At 42.6% G+C, this 19,671-nt stretch overlaps 1 protein-coding gene across 4 annotated transcripts in view; it reads right to left on the minus strand.

The window, feature by feature from the left end:
* LOC137425439 (ankyrin repeat domain-containing protein 17) overlaps positions 1-19,671 on the minus strand; it is a 221,706-nt gene that overhangs the window by 19,151 nt on the left and 182,884 nt on the right. For all 4 annotated transcript variants that reach the window (XM_068113878.2, XM_068113880.2, XM_068113877.2 and 1 more), the window contains exons 23-24: positions 14,703-14,798; positions 2,803-2,919 (exon numbers count right to left, since the gene is read on the minus strand). In XM_068113878.2, the coding sequence (XP_067969979.2) occupies positions 2,803-2,919; positions 14,703-14,798 (213 nt within the window). The remainder of the gene's footprint in view (positions 1-2,802; positions 2,920-14,702; positions 14,799-19,671) is intronic.

The following is a 19,671-nucleotide window of genomic DNA, read 5'->3' on the forward strand; positions in this document are numbered from 1 at the left end:
CATGTTTTGGAAATGTTGCTTTTGAAATGTCAATTCTGGAAATCTAGCACATATTGCTCTTGGTAATTTTGGACTTAAGGGGAGGATGTCATGTATGAAGCTGCAAATATTCACCGTTGTATCCCTACACCGTGACCGCATTGTATCCCTACGCCCCAGCTCGGATGGCGCTGCAGTTAATCGGGCCTGTATCGGCAGGGTCAATAAACGTGTGCTACAATCGATGGTAGTTTGTCGAGATACCTTACAACTATGTATCGTTTTTGGCCCGATCTCCCAATGGTGAAGAATCACTTAGAAAATTAAATAATTCTCATATCCGAATCCATATTCAGATCTTCACCAAAATCGAATGCTATCGTCCCTGTAAGACACCCAACCTCTCCACCAAGTTTCGTCCAAATCCGTCCACGACCTTTTGAGATATCCTGCTATGTATCGTTTTTGGCTCTAACTCCCAATGGTGAAGAATCATTTGAAAAATTTATAGGAGATGGATCCGAATCCGGATCTTCACCAAAATCTAATCATTTCGGCCAAATCGAATCTAATAGTCTTTCGCCACATCTCTGTCAAATTTCGATCGAAACTGTCCACAACTTTTTGAGATATTTTGTTCACAAACGGATGACAAATAGATGGACAAATAGACAGATGGGGTGAAAACATAACCGCCGTCCGCCTTTGGTAGTGGAGATAATGATGTGTAACAAAAAGGTAAGTTCATGGCAATAAAGAAAAAATAATTTGGGCCTTAGTTTCCCCATTTTTGAAAAATATTGTTCAACAACAAGGAGTCATCCAAGGAGGTAGATTTGTCACAAAGAGAAAAAAGCTGGACATATATTTCAGGTCTAAAGATATGGGTGAGCTGGTAACCAACAAATCCAATATAAAATTTAAATGGATCCACAGTAGTTAATAGAACAGTAGAACAATGAACAACAAAACAAAGGCCTCAAAATAGCCAAAGGTGGCTTATATGGTCTACATTAGTGACTCGTTTTCAACCCTCAGCTCAAATTGGGCTAAGGGGTATTGTTGGCATGGGCGTCCGTCAACTTTTGGTTTCCGTCAATTTCAAGGAGAACGGCTTGTCCGATTAAATCCATTTTTGCAGTGTGTGTTGGGGTTGAGCAGAGGAAGGCTCCTTTCGAAAATGGGTGCACTGCGATTTTCAATATGGCCGCCACGGCAGCCAACCGGGCGTCCGTCAACTTTTGGTTTCCGTCAATTTCCAGCAGAACGGCTTGTCCGAACGGCTTGCGCTGCGATTTTCAATATGGCCGCCACGGCAGCCATCCGGGCGTCCGTCAACTTTTGGTTTCCGTCAATTTCGAGCAGAACGGCTTGTCCGATTAAATCCATTTTTCCAGTGTGTGTTGGGGTTGAGTAGAGGAAGGTTCCTTTCGAAAATGGGCACGCTGCGATTTTCAATATGTCCACCACGGCAGCCAAATTATAATTGGTTTCCGTCAATTTCGAGCAGAACGGCTTGTCCGATTAAATCCATTTTTGCAGTGTTTGTTGGGGGTTGAGTAGAGGAAGGTTCATGGGTGCGCTGCGATTTTCAATATGGCCACCACGGCAGCCATCTTGAAATTGGTTTCCATCAATTTCAAGCAGAACGGCTTGTCCGATTAAATCCATTTTTGCAGTGAGTGTTGGGGTTGAGTAGAGGACGGTTCCTTTCGAAAATGGGCGCGCTGTGATTTTCAATATGGCTGCCACGGCAGCCATCTTGAAATTGGTTTCCACCATGCATGGGCTGAGGGGTTACGCCCGCTTTGCGGTGCTATTTATTAAGGAGCGTGATTCATCACTGTCATCATCCTTTGTTTAGAATTGTGACTTGTAGGTGAGTAACAAACACACAGAATAACAAAGTCGACCGACCAACATACTTGAAAAATCTTCGATTTTACAATGGGGTCAGTAATATGTTAACATCAAAAACCTGGTGTGCATCAACAAATAATCACATTCAGTATTTACTAATTGCAATTTAATTGGATCCCTTTGCTGGTACGATATAATGTTTGAATAACACGTAGATTATTTTGCATTCTAACAGGTGTATTAACTCTATCGGTAGCAAACCCTGCTTGGGATAAATAATGTGAATGTTTGAGAGGAAAAGTGACAGCATTGCTCCCGTTTGTTTCATGTGGGGAATTGAAAGAGGTAAAATGGAGTGTGAGGTTAGATGCATCATGTCTGAAGTTGAGTAATAAAGTGGTGTTGTTGAGTGTGAGAAAAAAAAAAGAAATGAGGATTGAAGAGGGTATCTGGAAAGAAGATGAGAAGTGTAGTTTTCTTCCCCCCTCATATTTTGTCTGAAGTAATCCAAGCAAGGCATCCTTACTATACTTCATGAACCGGTGTTTGTTTGTGGCGTTACTCCTACAGTTTTGGTCGGATTATATCCAGACTTGCTACATAAGATCAGCATGATCCAAATGTGTACAGGGGCGTTTTTATCCTTGTCGGTGGTCTTGGGGGGGGGGGGGGGGGGGGGGTGGGGGGAGCGGATTTTTGATAGTATAAATAATGGAGTGGTTCCAGATTTTTTGTTGATTTTGAAAGGGAGAGGGAAGAAAGATATCTGAAGTAGAGAGGTAGAGATGGAGTTGTTGATATAGAGGAGAAAAGAGAACACAATAATGAGATCAAGTTAAGTTTCAGAGCAAAAGAGTGACAGTTTGAGAAAAACGAAAGGACCAGGAATTGTGACAAAAGATAGAAGTGAGAGGAAGACTAATTGTTGTCCAGCAAGAAATGAAACACAAAAGCACAACCCACCCGCTCGAGATCCAGCTCCTCCAGAAGTATACTGGCATTCTTGTTTGCCTCTGCTGCTTGCCTGTCCTTGGCATGTACAATGATTTCCATGCATTGGTGACATTTTTTCAGGAGTTCCTAAACACCCGGACACAGAGCAGACAAACCAGATTGGTAGCAATGAAGCAATTGCAACTACAGAATTCCTCTTCAAAGCTCTCTGATCATACTTACTAAAACAATATTAAATTAATTTTCTAATCAAGATGATTTAATCAATATCTAACACAAAATCAATATCCAACACAAAATCAATATCTAATAATCACATTATCTTTCATCAATATCTAATTTCATTTGCAAAAGGTACTGATTACTCCAGACAGAAAACACCAAGCTACAGACTCCCATAATGACAAATAGTAGGTTGGTAGTGGCATGATCTTCACAAATGACAAAAACACGTAAATGCATGCTCACTGCTCAGGATTGCATGGGGCCTTCTGTGACATACATAAAGAAATCCCGTATATTGTATACGAGCGGAGCCTATCCGTCACTTCGCTGACGGACCCATTAGTCATCCTGTTTGCCAAAATTAATTTTCCCATGCAAAGAGGGCTTTAACCTCAGCGATGCCCAGGTGAAAAAGGAAATTGTAATACCCCCTGGCATCACCACTAAGCGGCACTTAACGGTACACATTTACATATACATTTACACTTAATGGTTCACATGAATTTACGCCCTCTCCCTCTCCCCTTCTTCCCCCTCTCCCCCTCCCACAGCCCCGGGTTAGACCGCGGCCACATAACCTATGTTACCCCCGCCCACGCCCCCCCCCCACCCCATCCCACCAACACAAAGTTGTGTTTGTACCCCACACTTGGAGTTTGTAACATAAAGGATGTGGGACACCTTGTGTGTGTGTATGTGTATATATATATATATACATATATATATATATATATATATATATATATATATACATATACATATATATATATATATATATATACATATACATATATATATATATATATATATATATATATATATATATATATATATATATATATATATATATATATATATATATATATATCCAACACTATATATATATACACAATATATATATAATATATATACAATATATATATAATATATATATATATATAATATATATATAATATATATATATATAATATATATATAATATATATATATAAATATATATAAATATATATTAAAAAAAAAAAAAAAAAAAAAAAAAAAAATATATATATATTTATATATATATATATATATATATATATATATATATATATATATATATATACATACATACACACATACATATATACAGTCACGTGAAAAAGTAAGTACACCCCATGTAAAGTTTTGACATTTTCAACATATTTCAACATACAGCTATTTGATCTTCATTTCAACAATATTGATAGATAAAGGTGATATAATATAACAAATATCATGAAACATTTACATTTTGTATTCCAATGTATAATTTAAATAAACATAAATGCAAATTTCGCATGTGGAAAAAGTAAGTACTAGTACGTACTCCTCCACAAACCCCGGTCACGGTGTACCTCCGAGCCCCGAAAGGAGTCACAGCAGAAAGATGTGCTCTATTATGTGTGCCAATGACCAATGGTGAAACCACACCAATCAGTTGTTACCAAAAACCAAGTATTGTATTAGTATCGCACAATATACTTCAATTGCACAACCAAAATATCATATAATTCCGATGATGGTACCACCAGTTTCTTAACTTGATAACTCACTGTGCTCCACGTGAGCGAAATGTCCATCCCCAAAGTTACTGTCCCGGCACCAGGCCAAAGTCAATCCACGCTCCGGTGATCACAAGAAAAAGGTCGTATCGAGACCAGAACCCCGGTCGGCTGACAGTCAATGCTGCCGAAGAGCCCCTGGGTGAGTGTCGGGCCGACGTCGGTCAGGCAAAGGTGCACCCAAAAGGCGACTGGGAATTCACACCTTCGGTTCACCAGACAATGACGCTGGTATGAACGTTCAGCGGCTCCCAAACGGAGAGCCGCGAATTCCCAATCGAAATCCACGTTACACACTCGAACCAGGCTAACGGCTGGAGCGTGGTGAAATGGCTGGAGTGAGGCGAAATGGCGGACGGGCCCGTAATGGAGGCGTACCTGCTCTCCAACAACGATTCACTCCGGAATCAACCGCAAAACCCGTCACGCAGGTTTATCTGCTACAGCGATATCCACTCTGTCACAGGAATCCCTTCCCCGGGGAAACGAATGTTCGCTCGTGACCCACGTTCGCCAGCGTCTGCTCGAGACCTCAAAGCCGATCGGACCGTTTTCTCCCGACCTCACTTGCTCCGCTTTTTCTTCTTCTTCTTCTTCTTCCGGTTTCTCCCGATCCATTTCGTTTTTCTATTAAAACACTAATTTTTCCTTTTGAAGACAGTTATCTCCATTTCACTCAAACTAAAACAATAATAGTACATGGAACTAAAAATGCTTCCAGTGGATGAAAACCACAAAGACGGAAGTGACGGATCCATAACACTCCCCACCCCCAAGAAAGAAAGTTTGAACATAGTGAAAACTTTCTTTTCATGCAAAAACCCTTTTTAACAAACAAAAGTAAAACTCACACCCAATTGATCAACTCACGTGAGCAACAATAATTAATATTCCCCAGAAGAAAGCAACAAAACTTCCAAACAACCTGAAATAATTTTCAACGTTAGCTCACTCTGGATAAAGCATCGGCCACGACATTGTCCCTGCCCTTTACATGCTCAATTTCCAAGTTGAACTCCTGCAAAGACAAACTCCATCTCATCAACCTCTGATTTTTATTTTTCATTTTTTGAATGAAGGTTAAGGGGTTGTGATGAGTGAAGACTTTTATAGGAAAGATTTTAGTTCCCATGTACACCTCATAATGCTGAAGCGCTAGCAGGAGAGCAAGGGTCTCTTTTTCCACAGTGGCATAATTTGCCTGATGTTTGTTAAACTTTTTGTAGTAGTAGCACACCGGGTGATCCACGCCATCCTCATCTTCCTGTAATAGAATTGCCCCAGCCCCCACATCACTTGCATCAATGGCCAACTTGAAAGGTTCTTGAAAATCCGGCGCTGCTAGGACAGGAGAGCTCATTAATATCGCTTTGACGTGGGCAAAGGCAGCCTGGCATTTGTCATCCCAAACAAACTTGGTCTCTTTCCTCAGCAAATTCGTTAAAGGGGCTACCACATCAGAAAAATTCCTGCAGAACCACCGGTACCAACCAGCCATACCCAAGAATCTCATAAGCTCCTTCTTCCGTTTTGGTACTTGGAAGCGATCAATGGCTTCTATCTTGGCTGTCACTGGTTGCACCTGACCCTGACCTACTACATGGCATAGGAACACCACCTGTGCTTTTACAAACTCACTCTTAGATAAGTTGATGGTCAACCCTGCCTCGGTCAGTTTCTTGAAAAATGCATGATTTTGTTTAATATGATCTTCCATGGTCATGGTGTGGATGATGACATCATCCAGATAAGCCTACACCCCCTCAAGGTCTGCAATAAGCTTATTAATCAGCCGTTGAAATGTAGCAGGCCCATTTTTCAATCCAAAGGGAAGAACCTTGTACTGATACAACCCATTTGGCATGACTAAAGCCGAGATTTCCTTGGCTCTATCAGTAAGAGGATTCTGCCAATACCCTTTCAGCAAGTCAAATTTAGTTACAAATTTAGCTGGGCCTATTCTATCAATACAGTCATCAATCCTCGGGATGGGATACGAGTCGGTCTCGGTTACTGCATTAACCCGTTTTAAATCCGTACAACAGCTAAAACTGCCATCGGGTTTTGGAACCAACACACATGGTGAGCTCCATTCACTGCTGCTTGGTTCGATGATGTCATTCTCCAACATATACTGAACTTCCTTCCGAAGATAATCCATCTTCACAGGGTTCATCCGATAGGGGTGTTGTTTCACAGGAGTGGCTTCCCCCACCTCAATATCATGATATACCAAGTCAGTATGACCAGGTACATCTGTGAACAAATGTGCAAACTCAAAAATTAGGCTGGATAGTTGTCCTTGTTGTTCCCTCGTCAAATGACCTAATTTCTCATCTAAATTACTCAACACTTCCGTGTTCGTCAATCCGGGACAAGCCTGGTCATCAATGTTATCAAACTTCACACCGGCCTCAACCTCTGAATGCTCTTGCACCCCGACTACAAGCACGACAGGTGAGACAGGAACCATTTTTTCCACAGGTTTCCTCTCATAATATTTCTTCAGTCGGTTGACATGACACAGCTGCCGCTTTTTCCGTCGGTCGGGAGTTGTCACCACATAATCTGTTTCATTAACCCTCCTTTTGACTGCATAGGGACCAAAATACCTAGCCGGTAGTGGCCGACCTGGAACAGGAAGCAACACTAACACCCGGTCCTCGGGACTGAAATTTCTTACCTGAGATTTCTTGTCATGTCTCACTTTCATTTTATCCTGTGTCACTTTAAAGTTTCCTCTCGCAACTTAACAAGCCTTTGCCAATCTGTGCCTAACCGTTGACACATACTCTACCACTGTTGACTGCGACTCCTCCTGTAGCCACTGTTCTTTCGCAAATTTCAATGGTCCTCGAACTGCGTGTCCAAACACAAGTTCAAAAGGACTGAATCCCAATGACTCTTGAACAGATTCTCTCGTAGCAAACAACAACAAGGGTATTCCCTCATCCCAATCCTTGTCACATTCAAAACAGTACGTTCTGATCATATTCTTCAATGTCTGGTGAAACCTTTCCAAGGCCCATTGGCTCTCAGGATGGTAAGTACTTGATCTTACTTGCTCCACTCCCAACAGGTGTACCACTTGCTGAAAAAGCATCGACATGAAATTGGAACCCTGATCAGACTGGATGACCTCAGGTAGGCCAACCAAAGTGAAAAATGTAATCAAGGCCTTCGCAATAACTGCTGCAGTAATTTTTATAAGAGGCACTGCTTCTGGGAACCTCCTGGAAGCGCACATGATGGTCAGCAAATACTGATGTCCAGCCTTAGTTTTAGGTAAAGGGCCTACACAGTCAATAATGACATGGCTGAATGGCTCTTCAAAAGCTGAAATTGGTTTTAAAGGTGCCATCCCCAAAGTCACTGTCCCGGCACCAGGCCAAAGTCGATCCACGCTCCGGTGATCACAAGAAAAAGGTCGTATCGAGACCAGAACCCCGGTCGGCTGACAGTCAACGCTGCTGAAGAGCCCCTGGGTGGGTGTCGGGCCGACGTTGGTCAGGCAAAGGTGCACCCAAAAGGCGACTGGGAATTCACACCTTCGGTTCACCCGACAATGACGATGGTATGAACGTTCAGCGGCTCCCAAATGGAGAGCCGCAAATTCCCAATCGAAATCCACGTTACACACGCGAACCAGGCTAATGGCTGGGGCGCGGTGAAATGGCTGGAGCGAGGTGAAATGGCTGGAGTGAGGCGAAATGGCGGACGGGCCCGTAATGGAGGCGTACCTGCTCTCCAACAACGATTCACTCCGGAATCAACCGCAAAACCCGTCACGCAGGTTTATCTGCCACAGCGATATCCACTCTGTCACAGGAATCCCTTCCCCGGGGAAACCAATGTTCGCTCATGACCCACGTTCGCCAGCGTCTGCTCGAGACCTCAAAGCCGAACGGCCGTTCTCTCCCGACCTCACTTGCTCTGCTTTCGTTTACTCTTCTTCTTCTTCCGGTTTCTCCGGATCCATTTCGTTTTTCTTTTAAAACACTATTTTTTCCTTTTGAAAACAGTTATCTCCATTTCACTCAAACTATAACAATAATAGTACATGGAACTAAAAATGCTTCGAGTGGATGAAAACCACAAAGATGGAAGTGACAGATCCGTAACAGTACACCCTTGGCTCTAATAGGTGGTATTGCCCCCTTTGGCAGAAACGACCTCAAGTAGATGTTTCTTATAACTGTCTACCAGTCTCTGACATCGACTGGGAGAAATTTTTGCCCACTCCTCCATGCAGAATTCTTTCAGCTGTGCGATGTTTGAGGGGTTTCTTGCATGCACAGCTCGTTTCAAATCCCCCCACATCTCGATGGGATTTAGATCAGGGGCTTTGACTTGGCCATTCCAGAACCCTCCATTTCTTTCTTTTCAGCCATTCCTTGGTGGATTTACTGGTATGTTTAGGCTCATTGTCATGTTGCAAGGTCCACCTTCGGTTGAGCTTCTACTTTCCGACAGATGGCCTCACATTATCCTCAAGCACCCTCTGGTACAATGAAGAATTCATAGTGGATTCTATGATGGTGAGCTGCCCAGGCCCTGATGCAGCAAAGCTGCCCCAAACCATAATATTTCCACCACCATGTTTTGCAGTTGGTATCAGGTTCTTGTGGTCAAATGCTGTCTGATTTTCACCAAACATGTCTTTGGTACTGTGGCCAAATAGCTCTACCTTTGATTCATCTGTCCAGAGCACATTGTTCCAGAAGTGCTAGTCTTTGCCGAGGTGTTCATTGGCAAACTTTAGTCTTGCCCTGATGTTCTTTCTGGACAGCAAAGGTTTCCTCCAGGCAAACCTCCCATGTACATCAAATTTGTGCAGCCTCTTTCTAATGGTAGACTCGTGCACTTTGACATCAACAGTGGCAAGAGCTACCTGTAGGTCCCGTGATGACATTCTGGGGTTCTTAGAGACTTATTTCAGAATCTTGCGGTCTGCTTTAGGGCTGAACTTGCTGGGGCGGCCTGGCCTGAACAAGTTGGCTGTTGTTTGGAACATTCTCCACTTGTAGATGATCTTCCGGACAGTCGAATGATTGATTGCAAATTGTTTGGAGATCTTTTGAAATCCCTTCACAGACTCGTAGGCATCTATAACCTTCTTTCTGAAGGCCTCAGAGAGCTCTTTTGATCTCGGCATGGTGACGCCGCACACTTCAACAACAAAGAGCAAACCAAACTAAATGTCTGAGGTTTGAATAAGACAGGTTCCTCCAAGATCCTCTCCAACGATGTTCCAATCATTTGCACCTGAGCTGGTGCACCTGATTCTAATTTTAGGTATTTGAAGTAGTGATAAATGTAGGGGTGTACTTACTTTTTCCACATGCGAAATTTGCATTTATGTTTATTTAAATTCTACAATGGACTACAAAATGTAAATGTTTCATGATATTTGTTATATTATATCACCTTTATCAATCAATATTGTTGAAATGAAGATCAAATAGCTGTATGTTGAAATATGTTGAAATCGTCAAAACTTAACATGGGGTGTACTTTTTCACGTGACTATGTATGTATGTATATATGTATATATATGTATATATGTATGTATGTATATATGTATATATATATATATATACAGACTTGGCATTTAATATGGAATATTTTTTTTGTGGGGATGAACTTACTTTTCAAAATGACTTCGAACCAAAAGTTCATTGGAATTATGTTGAAATTATTCTATACTAGGGCATGCCCGTACTATATATAAGCTAGGACGTGCCCGTACGTGGGTGCCCGTTCCTTGCCAAAAAAAAAAAAAAAAAAAAAATTTGTGTAGGGGTGTGTGTGTGTAAACATCCTAGGGCGTGCCCGTACGTGGGTGCAAAAAAACATGCGTGCAAACAACAACAACAAAAAAAAACTTTGAAACCACGTGGCAGTAACGACCACAGAACCCCCCCCCCCCCTCTATTTACATGAATGGTTTGGTCCATTCGCAACGACCACAGAACCCCCCCCTCTATTTACATGCAATGGTTTGGTCCAAAGCGAACGGCTTGCAGTGTTTGGTAAAGAAATCGCCATAGCTCGGTAACTACTTCTCCGATTAATATGAAACCTTGAAAAGGCACATCCTCGGGTCCCCAGCAATATACCTGGCAAGTTTAAAGTATATCGGACCGGTAGTTGTCGAGAAACAGCGGTCACAGACAAACATACACACATACACACATACACACATACACACAGAGATTAATGGAATTATAGATAGATTTTGTTACTGTGAACTTTAAAAGAAGCAAAAACCACATTTGACATTTCGAAGCAAATAAATTGATCCTTGAAAGTGATGTAAACTGATATCGAACTCAATTCACGGACAGTACTGTGTTAAACTTCTGTGCGTTTTCCAGAAGTATCTCTTTATTTTGCACATTAGCCAAAATTTTTTTTTAACAAAAACCAAAGTTAAATTACTACTGGGAGTACGGACAGTAAAATTACAGTTCAGTACTTCGTGTAACCCCCACGAGCATTCAGGAGCACGTACACGTTGAGGCATGCTGTTCACGAGATTTGCCAAGGTTTGGACAGGAATCGCTTGCCATGCAGTGACAATAGCCTGCTGCAATTCACGCACAGAGGCAGGCTGCTGGTCCAAGTTGTCGAATTGACGCGTTAATTCTGCCCACAAGTTCTCTGTCGGATTCATATCCGGGGACATGGCAGGCCACTCCATATGCTCTACACCACGGTCAGCAAGAAAGTGTTGGATCATGCGAGCACGATGAGGCCGTGCATTGTCATCTTGGAAGACAAAGTTTCCTCGAAAGGCTGCACGAACAAATGGAAGCAATGTTTCTTCCAGAATGGCCCTGTGCTTGAACTGGTTCAGGTTTCCATTTAGAACAACCAGGTCAGTTTTGCCCCCTGCATGAAAGGCAGCCCAAACGGTCACCCCACCACCTCCAGCTTGGACTCTTGGCACTATACAATCTTCGTTGTAGGCTTCATGCACTTGTCTGCGCACTCGGACGCGGCCATTTTGACGATAGACCAGAAATCTAGACTTGTCACTGAAGATGACGTGATTCCAGTGTCCTGGCTGCCATTGACGGTGCTCTCTGGTCCACTGCAATCGGCGCTGTCTGTGTTGTCTGGGCAGACGTGGCTTTCTCAGGGGATGCCTGGCACGATAGCCTGCTTGAACCAGTCGTTGGTTGACTAGCCTTCTGGATACAGGCACATTTGTCAGTTGCTGCCACTCAGCCCTAAGCCGATTAGCTGACTTGGTGCGGCCATTGCGGACTAACGGGTGCAGCTGGCGATCATCCCTCCTTGTGGTTCTGCGGGGACGTCCTGACCTCGGTATTGGAGTAGGGACACCCCTCTGAGCATTTTGTTTCAGGATCTTTGACACCTGACCGTGAGTGATGCCATACTGCCGAGCAATAGCACGCTGTTTCATGCCGGAATTTCGTAAAGCCACCACTAAATGACAAACAGCATTGTCGAGTTGACGGACCATCTCCAGAGGAAGCGGCAATAACTTTTGTGGACGTGCAGCAGTTGTTTTCCACAAATACAGAACGCAACAACCCTTATATACCCGATTGTGAAGCCAATCGTCAAATGTACCTGTCCGTACATTTTGTCACGCCACCTGTGTTATAATCCTGTTATTGACTCCTTGCTGCGACAGACAATCAGTGACATGGTTCTTTTAACAAAGAAATCACCGAAGCATAAAAGAAACTCACCAGATTGATATACCGAGTTCAGAAAGTAAACCCAAGTCAAGAAAAAAAATATATTCCATATTAAATGCCAAGTCTGTGTGTGTGTGTATATGTATATATATATATACACACACACACACTGCATTCAGACCCCTTCACTTTTTTCACATTATGTTATGTTGCAGCCTTATGCTGAAATCGTTTAAATTCATTTTTTCCCTCATCAATCTGCACTCAATACCCCATAATGCCAAAGAGAAAACAGGATTTTAGAAAGTTTTGCAAATTTATTAAAAAGAAAAAACTGAAATATCTCATCGACATAAGTATTCATACCCTTTGCTATGACACTTGAAATTTAGCTCAGGTGCCTCCCATTTCTCTTGATAATCTTTGAGATGTTTATACACCTTGATTGGAGTCCACCTGTGGTAAATTCAATTGATTGGACATGATTTGGAAAGGCACACACCTGTCTATATAAGGTCTCACGGCTGACAACGCATATCAGAGCAAAAACCAAGCCATGAGGTCAAAGGAACTGCCTGCAGAGTTGAGAGACAGGATTGTGTCGAGGCACAGATCTGGAGAAGCCTACAAAAAAATCGCTGCTGCATTGAAGGTTCCCAAGATCACAGTCGCCTCCATAATTCTTAAATGGAAGAAGTTTGGAACAACCAGGACTCTTCTTAGAGCTGGCCGCCCGGCCAAACTGAGCAATCGGGGGAGAAGGGCCTTGGTAAGAGAGGTGACCAAGAACCCGATGGTCACTGTGGCTGAGCTCCAGAGATCCTGTGTGGAGATGGGAGAAACTTCCAGAAGGACAACCATCACTGCAACACTCCACCGATCTGGGCTTTATGGCAGAGTGGCCAGACATGGCCACGCATGCGTGTGAGGCATACTTTTTATGTCTATGAATTACGAACGTCGATTAATTAACTACATACTATTGAAATGCACCTTTTAACCCTTTAGTTATACTGCTGAGACACCTTCGACATTTGAAGACCCTTTAAGACCCCTGAGATCCTTAAGACCAGAAAGACCCCTAAATACCCTGAGGTCCCAAAAGACACCAAGGACCCAAAAGTTCCCGAGGACACAAAATACCCAAAAGTCCCTGAGGACCCACCCAAAAGACCCAGATGACCCAAAATTCCAAGAAAACCCAAAAGTCCCCAAGGACTGAAAATACCCAGCTGACCCAAAGTCTCTGTGACCCAAAAGATCCTGAAGACTCGAAAGAACTAGAAGTCTCAAAAGACTCCGAAGACCCAAAAGACCCCAAGGTCCCTGAGGACCCAAAATACCACAAGGACTAAAAATACCCTCCTTGAGCACGGCAGGCAGGTATGCTACAAGGCTGGGAAGACAAAATAAAATTTGGTCCAACGGACCAATGGGCCCCCTTATATTAACAAGTACAAAAAGTTTTAATTAAAACAAAAGCCGCGTCGATGTTACACAATGCCTAGATGCAGCTGTGCCTATAACGTCGATGTTATAGGCACAGGACATTCCTATTGATTCGATTACTTGATGTTATTTTTGTGCAAAGTGAAAATATATCTCGGCAATTTCCCGTGTGTGGCGACGAATTTTTAATATATCTCGGCATTTTCCCGTCTGTTATTTCAGGCGGTGTATGACTGACCATGCCGCGATTTAAAAAAAATATATCTCGGCAATTTCCCGTATGTGGCGACACGTGAACGAAGCTATGCTCCTCTCTCCACATTATTGTGACGACGTATAAATTAAATATTTCATCGTGACGATTGTCATCAAATGGACGAATTTTTAATATATCTCGGCATTTTCCCGTCTGTTATTTCGGGCGGTGTATGACTGACCATGCCGCGATTTAAAAAATATATATCTCAATGGACTTGAAGTTACAGGCCTTTGAGAATTCATTTCGTTCTTTAAAGGGCAACTTTCATCTGATTTTCTTCCCGTTTTTTTTCAACCGAGTTTAAAACTATGTTAGCGACTGTGAAAAATGAAATGATATATCGAATTTGATTTGAAATAAAACTGTGTGAGAGAGGAAGACACCACAGGCCTACAAAACAGGCCTCAAAGCTATGCGAGTTAATAAAATGGTGGATATTTGTTTATATGAAGCCTCTCCCACAAAGGGTGGAGCTATGGTTCCCAGAATGGGTGGAGCTTTGAGGTTTTGTCTTCTCTGCAAGAACAAGAAGAACAACAAGAAGAACAACAACAGCAGAGGGCACTCTATGACCAGCGTCTGCGACGCAGCTAAAAATTATCCATGAACTGTATACCTCGACTTGCAAGTTATGCAATGCATTTATCATCCTCTTCCCCACCTCAATTTATAGTGTTGTCAGAATGTTGTCAGAGGCAAACATTAAAGGCATAATTTACCTACCTTGTCTGTAATGGTGGCAATGTACCGCATACATTCTGAGTCAGAGGGAAACTGGTTGACTTCTTTCACAAGGTAACGCACCACCTTCACATGACCCTGCAAATAAAAGAGACAAAGGTTAGCGACTAAAAACACACAAACATGGAGGTCAAAATAACGACATGGGAAAATATTAATGAAATTTGAAAAATAAGGGCCAATTAAACTGTGTGTGTCTATGTGTGTGTGTGTCTATGTGTGCATGTGTCTATGTGTGCGTGTGTCTATGTCTGTGCATGTGTCTATGTCTGTGCATGTGTATGTCTGTGTGTATGTCTGTGCGTGTATGTCTGTGCGTGTATGTCTGTGCGTGTATGTCTGTGCGTGTATGTCTGTGCGTGTATGTCTGTGCGTGTATGTCTGTGCGTGTATGTCTGTGCGTGTATGTCTGTGCGTGTATGTCTGTGCGTGTATGTCTGTGTGTGTATGTCTGTGTGTGTATGTCTGTGTGTGTATGTCTGTGTGTGTATGTCTGTGTGTGTATGTCTGTGTGTGTATGTCTGTGTGTGTATGTCTGTGTGTGTATGTCTGTGTGTGTATGTCTGTGTGTGTATGTCTGTGTGTGTATGTCTGTGTGTGTATGTCTGTGTGTGTATGTCTGTGTGTGTATGTCTGTGTGTGTATGTCTGTGTGTGTATGTCTGTGTGTGTATGTCTGTGTGTGTATGTCTGTGTGTGTATGTCTGTGTGTGTATGTCTGTGTGTGTGTTCTTATATGGAATTGAATATTTGACTATTGGAACAAAGTTTATTGACGATTCCAAAATGACTTGTGACAGAGGATAAGCATTTTCCTTTTCTTACTACATACACTATGGCTGGAATGTTGGCCTGGAAGTATGCACACTCGCCTCTGAGCTGTCAAGCCAGGGTTCGAATATTAGTCCATTCCGGTGTTTCACAAGCAGAACGAGTTATCAACGTTAGTGCTTGTCCCTTGGATGAACGATAAATTGGCATCCAGTCTGCCAGAACTACTTGGTGGATGTTATAGATCCCATGGCATCCTTCATGAAAAGTAGGTGAGCTATTGTCAGAACCCTGACGACCAAATTCCAAATTTCTGCCCTAACATCCTGTGTCGGTGTGGCGACCCGTTCAGGATCAAATCCCTCATGAGGAAACTGCTTCAGCAACACTGAAACTCTGTTATAAGAGCATGGCACATAAATTAATTACTACCAACCTTTTCATCATAACTGCACATATGGAGGCATTCCACCTCATAACGACAATAAATAGCTCAGATATAAATAGATCAATACCAATATGGTATTGCTATTTTATCAAATTCAGGCTAACCCCCGCTCTAGCGGGGAAAATGGCCTTAAAACGATCATTCATTCATTCATTCAGTCGGAAACATATGGATGGACTGAAGGAGAAGATGAACAAGTGGAAGGAATGTATGGAGACAAAAGGTCTGAAGGTGAATATCGGAAAGACGAAGGTGATGGCAAGTGGTAAAGCATGTGGTGAGGTGGAAAGAACTGGGAAGTGGCCGTGTGCTGTGTGCAGGAAGGGTGTCGGAGTGAACTCCATTCAATGTACAATGTGCGCTGAGTGGGTTCATCAAAAATGTAGTGGTTTGAGAGGGTCATTAACAAGTGTGGCAGCCACATTCAAGTGTAAGGTGTGCACAGAGGGAGCTGCAGATGGAGGAAATGTTGAGTTGGATCTTGGAGACAGCGTGAAGCTGGAAGGTGTGAAAACATTTTGTTACCTTGGAGACATGCTGAATGGAGAAGGTGGATCAGACTTGGCAACGGTTGCTGGAGTGAGATGTGCATGGAAGAAGTTTCGGGAACTGAGTGGCATGCTGACGAGGAGGGGAGTGTCGTTGAAGCTGAAGGGAAAGGTGTATGCTGCATGTGTGAGAAGTGTTATGATTTATGGAAGCGAGACATGGGTAATGAACGTAGAGCAGCAACTAAGGCTGGAAAGGGTGGAAATGCGAATGGTTCGGTGGATGTGCGGAGTATCATTGAGAGAGAGGAAGACAAATGATGAATTGCGAAAGATGATGGGAATAGAGCCTGTGATGGATGCTGTGAAGAGAAACAGGTCGAGATGGTTTGGTCATGTGTTGTGGAAGGATGAAAGTGACTGGTTGAGAAGAGTGATGGAAATGAATGTAGAAGGAAGTAGAGGACGGGGAAGACCGAGAAAGACTTGGCTAAAGATGGTGGAAGAAGAAATGCGGGCAAGGGGGTTAACAAGGAGAGATGCAGAAAATAGGGCAAAATGGAGAAGATTGTCATGGGGATCGCAAGGCGAACCCCCGCTCTGGCAGGGAAAATGGCCTGAAAATGCCTGTTGTTGTTGTTGTAGTCAGAAACATCATTGCAGTTGATAAGAAAGCGTTCGTTTTCTCCAACTACCTCATCTTATGATCACCATTTCAGTTACAGACCAGGCCACTCCACCTTGGACATTCTGCTTCTACTCACTCAAACAACAGATGGAGGCCCTCAATTCCAGACATGAGATCAGGGCTGTCTCTCTGGCCATATCTGGTGCTTTTGATAGTCTGGTATCCTGCCTTACTCTCCACACGATGCTTGCCATAAGCTAATGTCAAAGAAGAGCAATACAGTAGACAGAAAAGTCTGCCATTTGTAGAAAGTTTATCTCCTTCTCAGATGAGACCACTGAAGTGGATGGATTATGGATATTTGAACACATATATCATGGGCTGAGGTTGATGCACAGGATGCATTCGATTTGATAGAAGTATGAATGCCATCCAGAAACCCTCCACTCCAGCAGTCTCTACTGAGGAGATACACTTTCCATAGATGACAGACCTTTCTGTTGACAGTATGTTTCCATATGGCAAATATCGTCAAGAGAAACACCGATCTTACAAGAATTGTCTTCCATCTTCTTTGACAATAGCTTAGCATACTGGCTTCAAGGAGCTTGATTTCATCAATGACTCAGATTCCATGAAAGATAGAAGATGCACCCGTCATGAAAAAAAATAAAACAAAATACAAACTAGAACAACACTCTTCGACGTCATGACGTCACCCGATGTGCCTCCACCTAAATGATGACACTATTATAATACTTGCACCAACTTTGATTTAAATCCCTTCAGCTGTTCTCAAGTTATCACATTTTTACCTGACATGACCTCTGACCTTTGACCTCCTGATGCCATAATCCAAGCAGTTCATCTTTGCATCATATGTACACATACTAAGTTTGTTGAAAATCCCATCTCTTGCTCACAAGTTGGCGTGGCAACAGAAATTTTACTTAACATGATCTCTAACTTTCCCTTCTTCGCTCAAAAATCTAATCAGTTCATCTTTACATCATATATACTTCGACTAAGTTGATTCAAAATCCAATCACTAGTTCATGAGTTGGCATGGCAACACAATTTTTACTTCACATGACTTCTGACCTTTAACCTCTTGACCCAAAATTCTAATCAGTTCATCTTTTCATCATCATACATATTTGTACCAAGTTTGACTTGGATCCCTTCAGTCTTTCTTAAGTTATCGATCGCGGTAACGAAAACCTATTGGACTCTGACCTTTGACCTCTTGATGCCGAAATCTAATCAGTTCATCTTTACATTATATATGCCTGAACCAAGTTCGGCCAAAATCCCATCACTGGTTCACAAGTTACCTCGGCAACAGACTTTTTACCAAATATGACCTCTGTCCTGTGACCTCGTGACCCCAAAATCTAATCAGTTCATCTTTACCTCATTAAACATACCTGTACCCAGTGCCGTATATTAACAGAGTCTGGCCAGCATTTGATCTGCTCAACTACCGCCGTGATTGGTCAAGCCCGCGTCACGTGGTTTACAGGCACCATTTTGCATACCACCTCAGCCGAGCAGCTTTTCCGCTGCACCCATTCCGTGCCATTGCTTCGTATCGTTGCATATTTCATTTGAGTAATATTTCAATAAAATCAACCAATATGGTGTGTTGTGCCGCTTGGGGATGTTCTGTTAGACCAGGACAAGGTCGTATAATGCACAGATTTCCTCGAGACAAGGAACGAAGTGCTATTTGGGCGGTTAAAATACGCCGAGTTGGATGGAATCCATCACCTTACTCATATTTATGTTCGGTAAGTGAAATCGCTTAATATATATTGGTTTCAAATCAAAAGTGACATGACACGTGTGTATTAGGTCTCTGGTGAGCTTAACATTTATTTAGTCAACCATATATATACATATTCCCTGTAACATTTTTCGTGTACATATGCAGTGTATAGGGTATATATATATATATATATATATATATATATATATATATATATATATATATACAGTGGAACCTTGACTTACGAGTTTAATTCGTTCTGTGACCGAGCTCGTAACTCAATTTGCTCGTTTCTCAAATTAAATTTCCCCATTAAAATGCATTGAAATGCTATTAATCCGTTCCAGCCCGCCAAAAACCACACCAATTTTTTTTTAAATATACAGTATATATAAAAATATCTCGCGCTTTATATTTCACCTGTATGCAGCATACAAGTTGGCAGGATGGCCTGGACTGGAGGTACGCACACTTGACTCTAAACTGTCCAGCCTGGGTTTGAATCCCGACCCAGCTATAACCTGTCATGGGTGAATCACAGGCAGGGTGATTCATCAATGTGTGTACCGCTAAACTGGGCGCCCCGTTTGCGTCCCATTAGTTGTTGGATGTTAAGGATCTCACCGTGTCTTCCACAAAGAGAAGGCGAGCTATCGCCGGCACTCTGAACAAGTTGTGGCCTGGCATGCTCTTCTCCTCTGCCGTTATATACGTCCTCCTCGGCATCTTTTTCCAGAAGAGCCCTGTCTCGTCACAGTTGAAGATTTGCTGGGGGATGTATCGTTCGGCTTCTATCAGTTCGGCAAAAGTTATAATAAAATCTTCAGCTGCCTTCACATCCGCCTCACC

This window comes from Myxine glutinosa, chromosome 4, assembly GCF_964187855.1.
Source record: "Myxine glutinosa chromosome 4, kmMyxGlut1.1, whole genome shotgun sequence".
In the NCBI taxonomy this organism is placed as follows: domain Eukaryota; kingdom Metazoa; phylum Chordata; class Myxini; order Myxiniformes; family Myxinidae; genus Myxine; species Myxine glutinosa.